The following is a 15673-nucleotide window of genomic DNA, read 5'->3' as shown; positions in this document are numbered from 1 at the left end:
TGGGTCTGCGAACCAAGATCACACCAGAAAGTCCTGGAGGACAGAACGGCCAAAGAAGCCATCCCTCCGGACTTGGCTGTCAAGGCAATAATGCCTGGCAAACGTGTGTAGCGAAGCCCACGTCGCCGCCTGACAGATGTCCTGCAAAGGGACTCCCCGTCCCAAGGCAGTAGTAGCCGCCGTGGCCCGAGTGGAATGGGCGCGCAGCCCAACAGGAGGGTCCTTTTTAGCCAAGGAATAGCAGATTTTTATACACAAAACGACCCACCGAGAGATGGTTCGTTTGTGCACAGCTTTCCCCTTCTTAGCGCCCACGTACCCAACAAAAAGCTGGTCGTCCACCCGGAACTGTTTTGTGCGGTCCAGATAAAAGGAGAGCGCACGTTTTGGGTCCAGACGGTGGAGCCTCTCTTCCTCTTTGGAAGGATGCGGAGGCGGAAAGAAGGTGGGCAAGGTGACAGACTGCCCAAGGTGAAATAGAGTCACCACTTTAGGAAGAAAGGAGGGACGAGGCCGAAGGACAACCTTGTCCGGATGAACAGATAGAAAAGGAGGCTTTGAAGATAAAGCCTGAGGCTCACTCACCCGTCTAGCCGAGGTGATGGCTACCAGAAAAGCAGTCTTTAGAGTTAGAAGACGAAGAGGGCAATTGTGAAGAGGCTCGAAGGGAGCGCACATCAGGAATGTCAAAACCAGATTCAAGTCCCACTGAGGCATCACAAAAGGGACAGGAGGGAACGTGTGTGTAATGCCTTTGAGAAAGCGTGTAACCACAGGGGACTTGAAAAGAGAAGGCTGATCAGGAAGCCGCAAGAAGGCGGAGATGGCAGCAAGATAACCTTTCAGGGTGCCCAGGGCAGAGCCCTGCCGGGCCAGAGAAAGAAGGAAGAGGAGAACCTCAGAAAGAGGGGCGGAAAGGGGATCCACAGCCTTTGCTGTGCACCATGCCACAAATTTGTTCCACCGGCAGGCGTATACCGACTTTGTGGAGGGACGCCTGGCTGCCAGAATGATATCACAGACTTCAGGAGGCAAGTCAAATGGCATCAACTGCCGCCGCTCAATCTCCACGCATGGAGGTGGAGGCTGGACAGGTTCGGGTGGAGGACCGTCCCCTGCTGCTGCGACAGAAGATCCTCCCGAAGGGGCAGACGTATCGGGGGATCGGTCAACAGACTGAGTAGCTCGGGATACCAGTATCTTCGTGCCCAATCCGGAGCCACCAAGATGACTTGGGCCCGGTCGTGCCTGATCTTCTTCAGCACTCTGGGCAGAAGTGGTATAGGCGGAAAGGCGTACAACAGACCGCAACTCCACTCGTGACGAAAAGCGTCGCCGAGCGAGTGCCGCCTTGGAAATTCCAACGCGCAGAACTGCTGACATTGCGCGTTCTCTTCGGTGGCGAATAGATCTAACCAAGGCTCTCCCCACTGCTGAAAGAGGCCTTGCGCCACTTCGGAGTTCAGACGCCATTCGTGATCCATCATGCACCGGCGGCTGAGTTCGTCTGCTCTGGCGTTCAGAGAGCCCGCCAGATGTTGAACCACCAGGGTGACGCCCTGGTGTTCCAGCCATGTCCAGAGGCGCAGAGCCTCCTGACAAAGGGTCCACGACCCCACCCCGCCCTGTTTGTTGCAATACCACATGGCGGTGGTGTTGTCCGTGAACACCTGCACGACACTTCCCCTGACAGAGGGAAGGAAGGCTGTCAGTGCAAGCCGGATCGCTCTCAACTCCAACAGGTTGATGTGGAGACGAGACTCCGCCGGAGACCAGAGGCCTCTGATCTCCGCCTCTCCCATATGGCCACCCCATCCCAGGAGGGACGCATCCGTCACTACGACATGCTCTGGTTGGGGAAGGGAGAGGCTCTTGCCCTTGACCCACTCGCGGTCCGTGAGCCACCACTGCAACTGTCGTGCAGTGCCCTCCGAGATCAAGACATGGTCGGACAGGTTGCCGTGATGCTGGGCCCACTGAAACTTCAGGTCCCACTGCAGAGCCCGCATGCGCCGCCTGGCGTGATGCACTAGTAGGATGCAGGAGGCCATCAGCCCCAGAAGCCGCAACACTAGCCTGACCGAAACCCAGGATAGAGGCCGAAAGATGGGAATCAGGGCCTGTATATCCCGGACCCGCTGTTCCGGTGGATAGACCCGGAACTGCGCCGAGTCGAGAACCGCTCCGATGAAGAGGAGCTTCTGAGAGGGACTCAGGTGTGACTTCGGCACGTTGATGGAAAACCCCAGCAAATGCAGGAGATCCGCCGTAGTCTGGAGGTGGGAGACGACTGCCTGGGGCGAGCCCGCCTTCAACAACCAGTCGTCGAGATAGGGGAAGACTGGGACCCCTGATCTGCGCAGATGAGCTGCGACCACCGCCATCACTTTCGTGAACACCCGAGGGGCACTGGTGAGGCCGAAGGGGAGCACGGTAAACTGAAAGTGCTCTTGGCCCACCGTGAACCGCAGGTAACGCCGGTGGGCCGGCAGGACGGGGATGTGGAAATAAGCGTCCTGCAAGTCCAACGCTACCATCCAGTCTCCAGGGTCTAGGGCAGCTAAAACCTGAGCCAACGTTAGCATCTTGAACCTTTCCTTTCGGAGGAAGGCATTGACGTTCCGGAGGTCCAAGATAGGGCGTAGGCCCCCCTTGCCCTTCTTGGGAACCAGAAAGTAGTGGTAATAACAACCACGACCTACTTCTGGACTCGGAACGCGCTCGACGGCCCCCTTGGCCAAGAGAGCCGAAACTTCCTCGCGGAGAAGATCCAAATGATCCCCCGAGATACGGTGGTGCTGCGGTGGCATGGCTGGAGGGGTCGTCTCGAAGGGGAGGGAGTAGCCCCTTCGGACGATTTGCAGCACCCACCTGTCCGATGTTATGGACCGCCAGTGGAGCAGGTGATGGCGAACTCTGCCGCCCACTGGCGCGGTATGGGCCTGAAAGCTCGGACTAGGAAGGCTTTGAGGCGGATGCTGCCGGGGTGGATGTGGGCTGACCACGTCGGCCTCCATTTCCGCCACGGCGGAAGCCACGTCCGCGACCGCGCGCAGGTTGGTTCTGCGGCTGGTGGCTTTGCGGACGTGAGGAGGCGCCCCTTCCTTGGCCACGAAAGGGGCGAAAAGCGGAGGTGTGCGCCCGCGGAGCCGCGAGGCCCAAGGACTTGGCCGTAGCCCGGGAGTCCTTAAAGCGGTTCAGCGCACTGTCCGCCTTCTCGCCAAACAGGCGAGTGCCATCAAAGGGCATGTCCATGAGGGTTGTCTGGACATCCCCGGAAAATGACGTGGACCGCATCCAGGCGTGGCGGCGGAGCGCCACCGTGGTTGAAATCGCCCGACCCAGCGAGTCCGTGGTGTCAAGCCCACATCGTATGGCGTGCCGCGCTGCATCCCTCCCATCGGCCAAAGCCTGGGTAAGACGCGTCCGGACCTCCTCCGGACACAGGGGCAGCACGTCCTCCACCGTATCCCACAGGGAATGGGAATAACGGTCCAAGAGACAGGCGGTATTTAAGGACCGCAGGCCCAAACTAAGGGACGAAAACAGTTTCTTGCCGAACTGCTCGAGTCTCTTGGAATCCCGATCCGGCGGAGCGGTCGGGAAGGAGGATTGGGAAGTAGAGGCCTGGATAACCAGACTCTCGGGGGTGGGGTGTTGGGACAGGAAACTGGGGTCGCCCGGAGCAGGGCGGTGGCGCCTGGCAACGTTCCTATCCACAGGAGGAACTGTGGAGGGCTTGGACCAGGTGCCCTGCAGAACGTCAGTGAGGGCCTCGTTGAACGGCAGCAGAGGCTCAGTGGAGCTTGCTGAGGTTTGAAGCACCTCAGTGAGGATGTTAGGCCTCACAGCCACGGCAGGCAACTCGAGCCCAAGGGCCTCGGCCGCCTTGCGCAGCACCACAGAAAATGCTGCACCCTCCTCCGAAGCCACGGTCGGAGGAGAAGTGAATCCAGTGTCTGGCGAGGTGTCCAGCCCACTGGCCTCCCCCAGTTCATCTGCCCAGTCTTGAGAAAGCTGTGACTGAACAGCCAGAGGGTCCTCGAACCCCTCCCAGTCGCCCCCTTCTTCCGATTCCTGATAAACAGGAGGAATGATCGGAACCGGACTGTAGAGATGGTAGGACTCAAGCGGCGTCGGATGCGGCGTCGGCGGGCGCCGTGCCGGCGTCGGGTCCGGATGAGGGCTAAACCGGGGTGTCGGCGTCACAGGCGTCGGCGTCGGCGGCGCCGGTGACGGCGTCGGTGGTTCAGGCGTCGGCGCCGGTGGAGGAGTGACTAGGTCAACCGGCGTCGACTGGGGCCCAGGCAAGGGCCCCGCGGGGACCTGCGGCGTCGAGACCGGAGTCGTCGACGGCGCCGGGGCCGGAGCCGCCGGCACGCGAGGTCGCCCAGTCGAGTCCGCGGGGCCCGAAGGCGCGCCAGCGGGCGTCGACGGCGGGGCCAGGCTCCTCATGGCCGAGAGGAAGGCACTGATCTCCGCCGGCGCCGCATCAGCCCCAGGGACCGGAAGGTATGGGGGCGGACGCGGCACCTGCGGCTCCGCCGGAGCCGCGGGGGTGGAACCACCCTGACCCTCGGCCGAGTCGCGCGACCGGCGAGGGGAGTCCGAAGAGCGATGTCGCCTCTTGGACTTCTTTGAGCGTTTGGACTTACCCGACGACTTGGAGCCGGACGATCGATGGCGTCGGCTAGGGCTCCGCGAGCGATCCTTGGACCTCCTCCTGGACCGGGATCGCGCACGACGCGGAGCCGAGTGGCGAAGCTCGAGAAGCTTGCGGGACCGCTCCCGCCTAGCCTTCGAAGTCAGGGCCTGACAGTCGTTGCACGACTCCGCGTCGTGGTCGGGGCCTAAGCAGTAGAGGCACCGGCGGTGGTGATCGGTCACCGACATCAGTCGATGACAATCCTCACAAGCCTTGAACCCAGGCATCCTACCGGCACCAGATGTCGACAGACAAGGATCAAAAATGATCAAAAAAGATTTTAGTCAAAAAAGACTAAAAGGGGTAGCTCTCCCGGATCTGCGCTTACTGGCGCGGAAAAAAGAAGAACTGACGTCAGCGCGCGAGGGCGGCGTCTAAGTACTCCGACGACGTCATCCCGGCGCACGACGCCGACGACGGACGCGGAGCCGCAGACGACGCCTAGCGACGCGCAAGGGGTATTGCTGACGAAAAATCTTCCGGATCCAGTCTGACGCCTGGGGATATTCTATGGTGAGGAATCTAACTAACGTGTTTCTTTCAGATAAGTCTGGATAAATGGATTTATAAAGGCAATCTGCTGAAAGACCCACTGAAGTGTTTCAAGTAGGCCCCTGTCGAGTATGCACGAATGCCAGCTAGAGAGTCTTCTTCAGGCAGGTAGTAGTAGATCCTAATACAAAGGGTAACCCAATGTGACATGGTATGCTTTGCCTTTCATAGCCCCAGCAAAGTCTACTAAGAGCTGATCATCAACGCGGTCTTGTCTTGTACAGTCTACATACTAGGAGATAGCACACCAAACGTACTGCCTGTGCTATTTCTCGGTCTTGATGAGAAGGGGCAAGTGTTACATACTAACGCTTGTGAAATGCAGGCAAAACCTTCAGTAGGAAGGATGGATTAGAAAAACATAACTTGTCTTAGTAGAAAAAGGTAAATAGTGGCCTGACCATCAGGGCCAGTAACTTGCCAACCATGTGGGCTGAAGTGATCGTCACCAGAAAGAGTCTTAAAGGGAAGTAGGAGAATAGAACAACAACAACTGTGTATCAGTTCCAGCTGTGAACTTATCTGAAAAGTCAAAGCTAACTTTATTCATTACCGTGGAACAATAAAGGGTGTCAAAGGGAACCAATTCAGCAAACTTTTTAACAATCGAGCTACTGGAGTCGACCTTGATAAAGAAGTTGGATCAGTAAGACACAGAAAGGCAGCCAAACACCCACCAATGCCAACAAATCAGATTCAGTAGTCTGCATAAACCAACTGGGAGGCAGGCTTTGAGCAGCTATGAGGACTTTGGGGGGATGAGAATCAGTTGCGCTTAATTCTCTCAGACCATCCACAGGGCCTTGGAAAGGAGAGAGAAAGGTGGGAAAGCATAGAGAAGGCCATGTGATTACTTGAATCTAAAGGTGCCAGCTAAATAACCACATGGTTGTAAATGAAGGGCGCTGAACAGACAGTGTTTCCTGTTCAGAGTAGTGGAAAAGAGGTCAAGGCAAAGGCGCCCCAGAAAGGAGAAGACCGTGTTAATCTCTTCTGGGTGGAGCTTCAATTTGAAATCCTCTAGTGATGTGGAGCTCAAGTCATCTGCCCTCACGTTCAGCATGCATACCAAGTGCACCTCCACTGAGAAAATGCCTCAATGCAGAAATCACTGGCCCAGCACAGGGTCCATCAAAGAAGACACAATGTACTGATGGTTGACGTAAGGGGCAGTACTGTTTGCTGTCTCAAACATGATGCACAACGTACCCAGAGATGAAGGTAAGGATAGAGGACTAGATGGAAGGCCCTCAACTTCACCACATAGAAGTGTAAGCACTGTTCTGACGGAGTCCGAACCCTTGTATCATTGCGTTCTCCAGATGAGTGCCAGCCCAATAAGGAGGCATCTGTAACAATGATGGACTGCAATGGCACAGGACCGAAGAAGCGACCCACAATGAGGCTGGAGAGACTCATCCACTCATGAAGGTATGGGACGGCAGAGAGACTCCCCTAATTCTAGAGTCACTGTCTACAGAGGCACCACTACAGAGATCTCACATACTGAGTGGCACCAAGAGGATTCACAGGACAGCATGGGGAAGGACTGAGCTGAATTCAGAACCGGAAACATCAGAATCATCTATTGAATCTCTGAAATCATCTGAGATTTAAAATCAGAGTAGAGGAGAGACTTTTGTAGGTTGATAGAGAAATGGTGAAGATGAGTTATGGGACATTGAAGGTGGTCTGTGACCAACATTGGGGACCCCATCTTCCCCCGGCAGTCATCAAAGTATGAAATTATGATGACTCCTGACCTCCTCCAAGCTTACACTGGTGCACTAGGCTGATAATACCCAGTCCATCTTAAAACCAGAGGATTATCTGAACTCAAGACCTGCAGACTCAGTGAATGCCTCTTAGTTGCGGTAGAGCAGTTGATACCAAAACACCATCTTAACTGTACCTGTTCTAAGAGCAAGGCAAAATTATGACCTTAGACTCTGGAGGGAGGGCTGCAACCAATCACATCAACAAAGGTAAAAAACTTTGGTGGGATCATGGAACCTAACATTTAACTCCAAAACCAAGTTAAGAAAACAACCAAACATTAATTCAATAGGATGGGACCACAACGTTAGCTTTCGCTACTTATGCCTTTTCCACAGGTTACAGGCATCACTAGTTCTAGTGTTGTCACATCTTTATTAAACCAATGGGCTCTACACTGATTCTCTAGACACTTAATAAGAATCAAATACAGAATGCTGAATCCTGACAAGTGCTAAACCTGAAAAGATGGGATAACATCACCTCTGTACTTAAGGCTATACACTGGGTACAAGGCACATGAAGAAACTCTTCCAAAGACCTCTCCAACGTTCACCAGACATTTCTTGGGACAGGACCAGTCTCCTTACAACATACACCAAACTTGTACATAGAAGAAACCAAAGATCCATAAAGACTCAACTGCAGATAATCCTCCTTTTTCAAAGCATCCACATTGTGGATGACAAAATTCTAAATAATGTGTTTATGCAACATGCTCATAAGCTATGCTCTGGTTTGGGAGTATAAAAACAGTACATTTCACAGAGTTTCCAAGAATGTCCTTGACGGGAAGGATTACACTGAAAAAGCAGTAACAGCAAGTGAAAGACTAAGGGCAAAACAGACTGCTTGATTGGTAAACATTGACCCAACAGGATGAAAGGTCAGCAAGTTACCAGGTAGAAGAATGGGGCGGGGGTACGGTAACTGCTCTACCAGTGTATTTTTACAAAGGGATCTGAAAAGACAACACCAGAGTCTTCACCCTGACTGCTCTGCCATTTTGTGGAGGTTTGTGTTTTGAATGAGTAAGATTCTACACAATTTTGAATGATGTGTAACTGAAGTGTTTCCTACACATTACAATATATCTTTATATGCTTAGTTAACAACCTTCATGTTGAACATAGCATGGTCCTTGGAGAGGCTTGACTCTTAAGAATTAACTTTGTCTCATCACCTTGTTACGTTGGAGTCTTGCACTGTTCTATAAAAATAATTCATTATACCAAGTGCCAAAGATCTCGTACTGCACACATGAATATTGTATGGTAGCATAATTACCTTTGTAAAAGGTAGGGGCTCCTAGAGGGTCTCCAGGAGTCCTTCCGTTAAGTTGTCTCATACCTTGAGTACATAAATACTCCATAAGCATTCGTCCCTTGTTTTCTGGTTCTGGATTGAATGAATAGGTAGTGTTAATTCAATTTACCATCAAAATGTTGCGTCCTTAATCCTAATCATTTTATTTATTTTAATTTCCAATTTTAAAAACAAAATCACCACCTAACCAAACAACTCACTTTGCAAATAACACTTATTAAGTTACATTACCCCATAGAGAGCTTTATGGATTGTGTTAAAGTTGTAATGATTTTCTTCCTTTTAAATGTTAACAACTTGGGACTCATCACTCCTAAGAATACTTTAGCATGATTTAAAAAAAAAAATGTTTAAGATGGGTAACCAATCACCTCCATTATCTGCGAGTACACTACTAGTTTGGCAACTCCAGAAATGCAATTAGTAATTAGCCCACATTTTTTGAAGCGCAATGAAAACATATCCAACAAAATCCATAAAACCAAACGGAAGGCTTTTTCTTTGGAGAACTGGGCCAGTTATAGGTCACTGTGCGGTATACGGTGTGGATAAGGTTGTTTACCTGTGGTGTCGGATGGTCGCAAAGCTAATGCACTTTAACTGAATGACCAAGTTCTCCTTTTCAGCATTTGACTCACTCAGGGAACTGGGTTCGAGTAGTCAAGACTTAATCCAGGAGGCGAAAGAGCTAGAATGCATTGCAACAGCGTATGTAGCAATTAATGAATAGAATATCCAAGTCAGTACTTTACTTTTGAAAAAGGACTTTTATGAGCAAATGATTCGATAATACATTTAAAACTACAATCTGCAAAGAAAACTGCAGTGTCTTAGCAACTTAAAGGCTGGAGAACCAACCAAGTACCGATTCTGGTACACAGGCTCCTCCTTGATCTAATGGTCTATGTTACCCAAAGATGCTATAGCATTAAAGGTAACACCTTATAAAATAGAGTCCTAAAATTTTAAAAGAATGGGATACCTAAAATGAAAAATCCTTGTGCGCCCAAAAAGGATACCCACCCAAAAAAAAGTTTTAGGGAGCTCCAACTAGTGTTCTAGAGCCTGAGTGAAAGGTCACAGTTGAATTAACTCAAGTTCTAAGCCCAATTGGACTTTATTTGTTGGGAGAGCAGTTCGATAGTGATCCAGTACGCACTAAATGTTCCTTTAAGTGGTTTAAATGTGAGGGGTTCACTATCTCAGCACTCACAAATTGGATAGAGATTTTTGGTGGCATGAGACCAAAGAACACTCAGCAGGTGCAGGGGGACACAAATCCCCACTGTTAAGTGGTCTGTGTCTGTGTCAGGCAGCATTTTAGCAGTGCAGCAACTAAAATAAGAATTTAATCCGATCAGGAATCAGAAGTATCTTATCCAGCCAACTGAACCAGACTTCATGCACACACTTGAAAACAGGATGTCTTCAGGTCCAACTGAAGCGAAGGGGAGGTGAGTAGAGGAAACTTACAGGCTCAAGGAAGAGTTGAGGACTGTGCAAGCTCACCTTTCTTGATTTAAAAAAAGCAATGGATCAGCTCCTTAACTCAGATGCCACTGGGCTTCTCCTAAGTACAGAAAACAGTGGTTCACTGTGGCTTGTAATATTTTGGCAGATGCAGGAATCATCCACAGTATTGCCACTTCTCCCACTGGGCTTCTCCTAGGCAGCTGAACTGAGGTGAAGTTTTAGTTCATTGACCAGATGTCCTCAGAGTGGTTCTTCCAGGTAGCTGTACTTTGGTACACTTTCCAAGGATCTGTGGGGGCACTGGATCACATCGCTAGAGCCGTCTCGGCAGTTAGACCAAAGAGGTTGAGAAAGCTCCTGTTGACAGTGTCGCTGCTGGTAGATGGTAGAAGTCTCCACGAACTCTGGCAATGTGCAGTACATTTCAACCTGGGCTGCGTGTTGGTGAAAAGCTTGTCACCTCTTCAGGACTGTCAGGGACAAGGATTACATGGCCCCTGCCAACCATCTTGGGCGGATCCCAGCGATAAGAGCAGCCCTGCCCAAGACACACTGCTCACTTTTGAGGAAATCCGCACCACAGAACTTTGAGGGATGCTGGGCCTAAGTGGCGGCATCAAAGGACACTAAGGGGATTCAGTGAATGGTCAAGGGCACAGTACAACAAACAATGATATGGATTTTTGGCTAGTAGAAAACTGTGGAAAAGAGCGGTCAAAAGAATAAGTAACCCGTGGATTTTTCTAGAAGGTCACAATGTTTAGAGGGCCACTTTCCAGGATCTAGTGGCAGATCCTTCTCTCCTTTCGAGAGAAGGTGTACACCATAGAGGAGCCCAGAGAAGTATCTGGGAACATTTGAGAACCGATCATTGTCAAATCAGCAAGCAAAGAAGAGCATATTTTGAGACAAAATTACTAGAAGCAAAGCCTTACTTTGGCTACAACAGCACAAATTGAAGAAAAAGAATGCTTGCATGCATACCTGCACTCTTGTCAAAGGACCAATCCTTGTGAAAATATTACTGTGTCTCCTTCTAGCAGGATGAAATGAGCAACAAATTATCTTGGCTGGTTACCTCTCCCCCCACTAGGTCCAACAAGTTTTGTGGAGGCGGACAGTAGAGCAAGTCTGTGCAGGCTCAGCTGTCCATGAGGAACATGTCATATAAGCACAAAGGAGACAACTATATTGTGCAAATCATACATGTCGACCAGTGAACTCCAGCACTGTCCATTTCAGAGATGAAGAAATAAACACACTACATATGTAATTTGTGCATGATCAAAACCGCATTTAAAGCCAAGGGACAGAGCTACTGAAGAATGACTAGACTTTTACTGCAGGTAGGGGGTAGACAGTCTCTTAAAAGGGGTACAGAGAAAATGGCCTGTGACACTGACTAGAAAACATGTTGCCACTATCATCAGTCCGCAAAAAGCAGGGGTAGAGGGCAGTAGCTATTCGGTGAAATGGGAGAACACGTTGTGTGCCCCTCTCCAATATCAGAGCCTGATTGTGATATATCTACACAGTTATACAGTGAGTATCTCCACGGGCTCACATGATCATCACACTCCCTGTGGAGGAAAACAAACATGGATGCCCAGAAAACAGACGAGGGGAGCACGGCCTCACAAAGCCATGCAAAATACTTTTGTCCAAATACCTAGCTTAAACATTGGACTGGTTCATCAAATCACTGCTTTTAAGAAAAATATCTACATTAGGCATCTTATCCTCATGCGTAGCACACAGTCACACAAAAATATAGCCATCAATAGAATTTCTAATGTATACCTGGCTTCTCTGAAGTGGATGATAGATGGCATGACCCTCTTACTAATCTTGGTGCAGTTGTAATATAAATGCAAAAAGGTTTTCACTTAATCACATTTGGCACGTTTAGGCAGTTGCACACAGCTTCATAAATTTGAAATGAATTGTAGTTATGTAATGCAAATGTGTAAAATTCCTACTAAACAACATATCTAATAATTTCCAAAGTCTCTCCCTATTGGTGTACAGCACTCTGCTGCCACATAAATAACACATGAATGCTCATCCTATCCACTACAAAAAATGCTTAATCTGTTGTGTATCATGCCACAATGCGCATTCATGTAAAAAAACCACTTTGATACTGGTTTCTGCAAAACAATGACAAACAAGAAATTAAAAACTTTATTCCACCATTTGTAGAGATTCTTGTTTCAAGTAAAAGACTGGCTGCATTCCTCTTAAACAATAAGCCACAAACAAAGTGCATTTGTGAATTTAAAATTAGATAATGTATACCAAGTGGCAGCAGCCTTAAAGAATGTAACTGGCAAAATTAGCTTCTGTTATCTGCTTACCATACCGGTCTTCTTCCAACACACAATTGTTTAAAGCTACAGAATAGCAAAGTGAGGTTTTCCTACTGTATGTTCAATAAAACATTTAACTCCTAAAAAAGGTACTTCTAATAGATCAGAAGAATTATGTAGGGCAATGTCAATAAGCAAAAGAAACTAGGAAAGCACCAATCTTATACTTTTATTTATCAACGGCCTAGTCCAGTTCATCAATGTTAAACTTTTAAGTGCATCTGTCATAAAGTACCAGCCTGAAAATAAAGTTTCCTGTGTTTAGCTCAGGAGATTCTAGATTGCCTGCTATCTGCCCACTCCAAAATATGAAGCAACATCATGTTTGTATTTTCCTTTATAACTGAAAACTTTCAATGCAGAAAATCCTGAACAGTAAAGCAGGAAATGCACGCCCACTCATATTAGTGGAATTACTAAGAATTTTTCAAGTGTGCAGCGCTTTCCTATGACGAGTGTACTCCATAGTCTTTTACACCTTCGCACATAATTCTTTCACTAACAGTCTGCTACCAATATCAGATTCAGCATCCCTTGACTATCATCGATTACATGTCTCAAGACCCTTCAGGTTGGACACACTGTTTCCTCCTCCCAAGTGACCTAACTTGCTTGCATGTTCAGGATTATTGGACTAGCCCTTTGTGGTCTTTTTTAGATTAAAACCTCCCATATAAAATTTTCTTTAAGCACAGTTTCATATTTCTTTTAGTTTCTATAACAATTTGTTTACTATATAATTTAACTATTTAGTATACATAAGATTTTTGTCAGCTCTGCTGCTGCACACCTTGTGACGAAAGCTTACATTTCACATGTGTGTTTTTGCATTGCTGCTGCCCACAGACTGCACTTGATTTGTGTGTGAGTGATGCTTGCACTGCTGTTGTCCATGCTGGGTCTGCCCTGTTTGTGTGTAATACTGCTGTCTGTGACAAAAGTTTGTGAGAAATGCTTGCCCAGCTGCTGTGCATGCTGTATTGCTTCTATGTGTTTAAGGTACACTTACACTACTACTGCTTGTGCTGCACCCGTCCACTCTACCAGTAATGTGTGAGTGATGCACCTATTATGAGTAGGGGACATTTGCATTTATGCTCTTTGAACCTGCAGACAAAGTTTTCAAACAATTATGGTCAGTAACAAACATACCAGAGATTTGAGAAGAATTCAGTTCCCTGTATTCGGTGTAAATGTCAAGAACATTATGCAGCATGTGGCTGTGGGGCAGTTGCTGGCCACATGTATTTACGGGCTAATGTATGATACTTTGAATACTTGACCGAGCATTAATCTATTCACTTCCAAAACTACTAAAGAGCCTGGAGAAATGAACGACTCAGTCTCTGGCTGTCATCAAAGATGACTAATGGATGAAAACAGCTAAACTGCAGATGCCAACCTTTAAGGAACTGAAATTAATGGGCACATGAGGACACAGTAATTTATTCTGATAGTTACCATCACCAAATGATTTAAAAAGTAAAAGACTTACCTTTAGGAGCAGGTGGTGTAAAGAATCTGTTTTGACCATGAAATGCCCCTCGTCCACCCCTGTTTCCCATGAAGCCACCACGAGAAGATATCTTCGGTGAAATTTTGGGTAATCGTTTGGCCAGGGGTAAGCCAATTGGAGAGGGCACATCTTTGCACTCTGCAGCAACAAAATCGTCCACGTGCATAGAGGGTGGCCTGCTTGTGTTCTGTTTCCTCTGACGAAATAAGTCATGAGGCCGCATGCCCTGTCCAAACCCTCCACGACCTCTTCCTCTTGACGGTAGTCCCATATGAGCTCTCTTTGCAGGTTCTATGTATTCCGATTTCCCACTAAAACACAAACAGGCCAAATATAAAAAAAATAGAAGAGACAAAATGGACTTTTGCTAGAAAATATTATTGTCATATAGTCCAAATGCTTGCTCAAAGTAGCTCAAAAATATATCCTTCTACTACATTCTGGCATGAGCACACAAGTAAGAATTCCCACACCAACCAGTCTCGGGTTTTAGTTCCAAGTCACAATTAAAACATATATGCTAAGTCATCATATAGCACAACTATATTTTCATTTGAGAGTGGGTGCCTGGAACACTTTGCCATGGAATATGAAAATCTCAATTAGTATGCATTGAAAACATTTGACATCTCCATTATTCAAAAGGGTTCAACTGAAAGAGTTCAGAACCTTAACTCATATGAAAACGAGATACTTTTTTCGAACTGTTTCGCTTTCTAAACTTCACTAAACAACATATCACATTGTGCTTCATTACAACAAGCTGTGCATATACAGTTATACAGTCACATGATCTTCTGTGTTGAAACACACATCTCCAAGACCCACATGTTCAACAAGAGATCTAAGTCAGCGCACCCTTTTTTGTTCTTTTCAGTTTCTCTTTGGCCCTCCAACTCATGTTTGTCTCCTGTGTTACCACTCTCAGTCCTCTCTATAATACCTGTGGATTTAATAAAAGTCAGCAACAATTCTCCCCATGTACACAAATCCACTTTCTCCTTTTCAATTGTTTGCACAAATAACAAATTACTTGCCTTTGGTAACAATATATCTGTAAGAGACATAGATTAGTTAATAGATTCCTTACCTTAGAATTACCCTCAGGCGTCAGACTGTATACAGAATGTTTTTTTCGGCAGCAGTACCCCTTTGCGTCGAAAGGTGCCGTCGGTCGGCTACGCCTTTGCCGTTGGCGTCGTGGTGGCCGGGATGACGTTGCGGTATCAACTTAGACGCCACCCTTGCTCGCTGATGTCGGTTCTGTACACGACTTTCCATGCCAGAAGAGCAGAGCAATGCAAGACACTGACCACTGGCGCCCCAAACTAGGGCCCTGAAAGGGAGTCCTTAACCCTAGAAATCAGTTCGCAGAACGGGGAGGATGGGTGGGGCTGTAAGGAATCTATAACTAATCTGTGTCTCTTACAGATATATCGTAACCGAAGGTAAGTAACTTGTTCATCGGAAAGAGACAATTAGTTATAGATTTCTTACCTTAGAATAGATACCCCAGCAAATACAAACCCCGGAGGGTGCTTGGTATGCAATGTATGGTGTAATGCAGAAAAGGGCACTTTAAAAAATAGTCATATACAAACCGGTATTGCTTCTAAAACTGCCAGGCCCTCTCCAGACGGCAAAATAAGCAACCCCTGGAATGGCATTTACTATTTGCAGTGTTGCTATAGAATAGACTATCATCTAATAGAACACAAACACATTATTTAACACGCATCCAACACAGCATTGATATAACTACAGCTGTCTTGGCTGCCTATCATTTCACCACCTACAGTACTTTCCAATTAGACGTACCACATAAACCTTAACCAGAATACTCTGGACAGAACAATAATCATACACCCAACACAGGACAGATGGCTCAAAGTTGGACAGCAAATCACTCCTAACAGTACTTTGCAACACATGCCACACCATCAAACAGAATACATG

General features: G+C 47.9%; 1 protein-coding gene across 2 annotated transcripts in view; it reads right to left on the bottom strand.

The window, feature by feature from the left end:
- The window catches only part of VIRMA (vir like m6A methyltransferase associated), a 753509-nt gene that overhangs the window by 119890 nt on the left and 617946 nt on the right, over positions 1-15673 (bottom strand). Inside the window, exons 23-24 of one of the 2 annotated variants that reach the window (XM_085605246.1) lie at positions 13697-14028; positions 8321-8431 (exon numbers count right to left, since the gene is read on the bottom strand). In XM_085605246.1, the coding sequence (XP_085461372.1) occupies positions 8321-8431; positions 13697-14028 (443 nt within the window). The remainder of the gene's footprint in view (positions 1-8320; positions 8432-13696; positions 14029-15673) is intronic. The other variant, XM_085605248.1, reaches the window with a different exon arrangement.

The sequence above is a fragment of the Triturus cristatus genome, chromosome 5_1 (genome assembly GCF_964204655.1).
Source record: "Triturus cristatus chromosome 5_1, aTriCri1.1, whole genome shotgun sequence".
Taxonomy (NCBI): domain Eukaryota; kingdom Metazoa; phylum Chordata; class Amphibia; order Caudata; family Salamandridae; genus Triturus; species Triturus cristatus.
The sequence above is the reverse complement of the archived record's forward strand: the minus strand, read 5'-3'. Positions and strand labels throughout refer to the sequence as shown.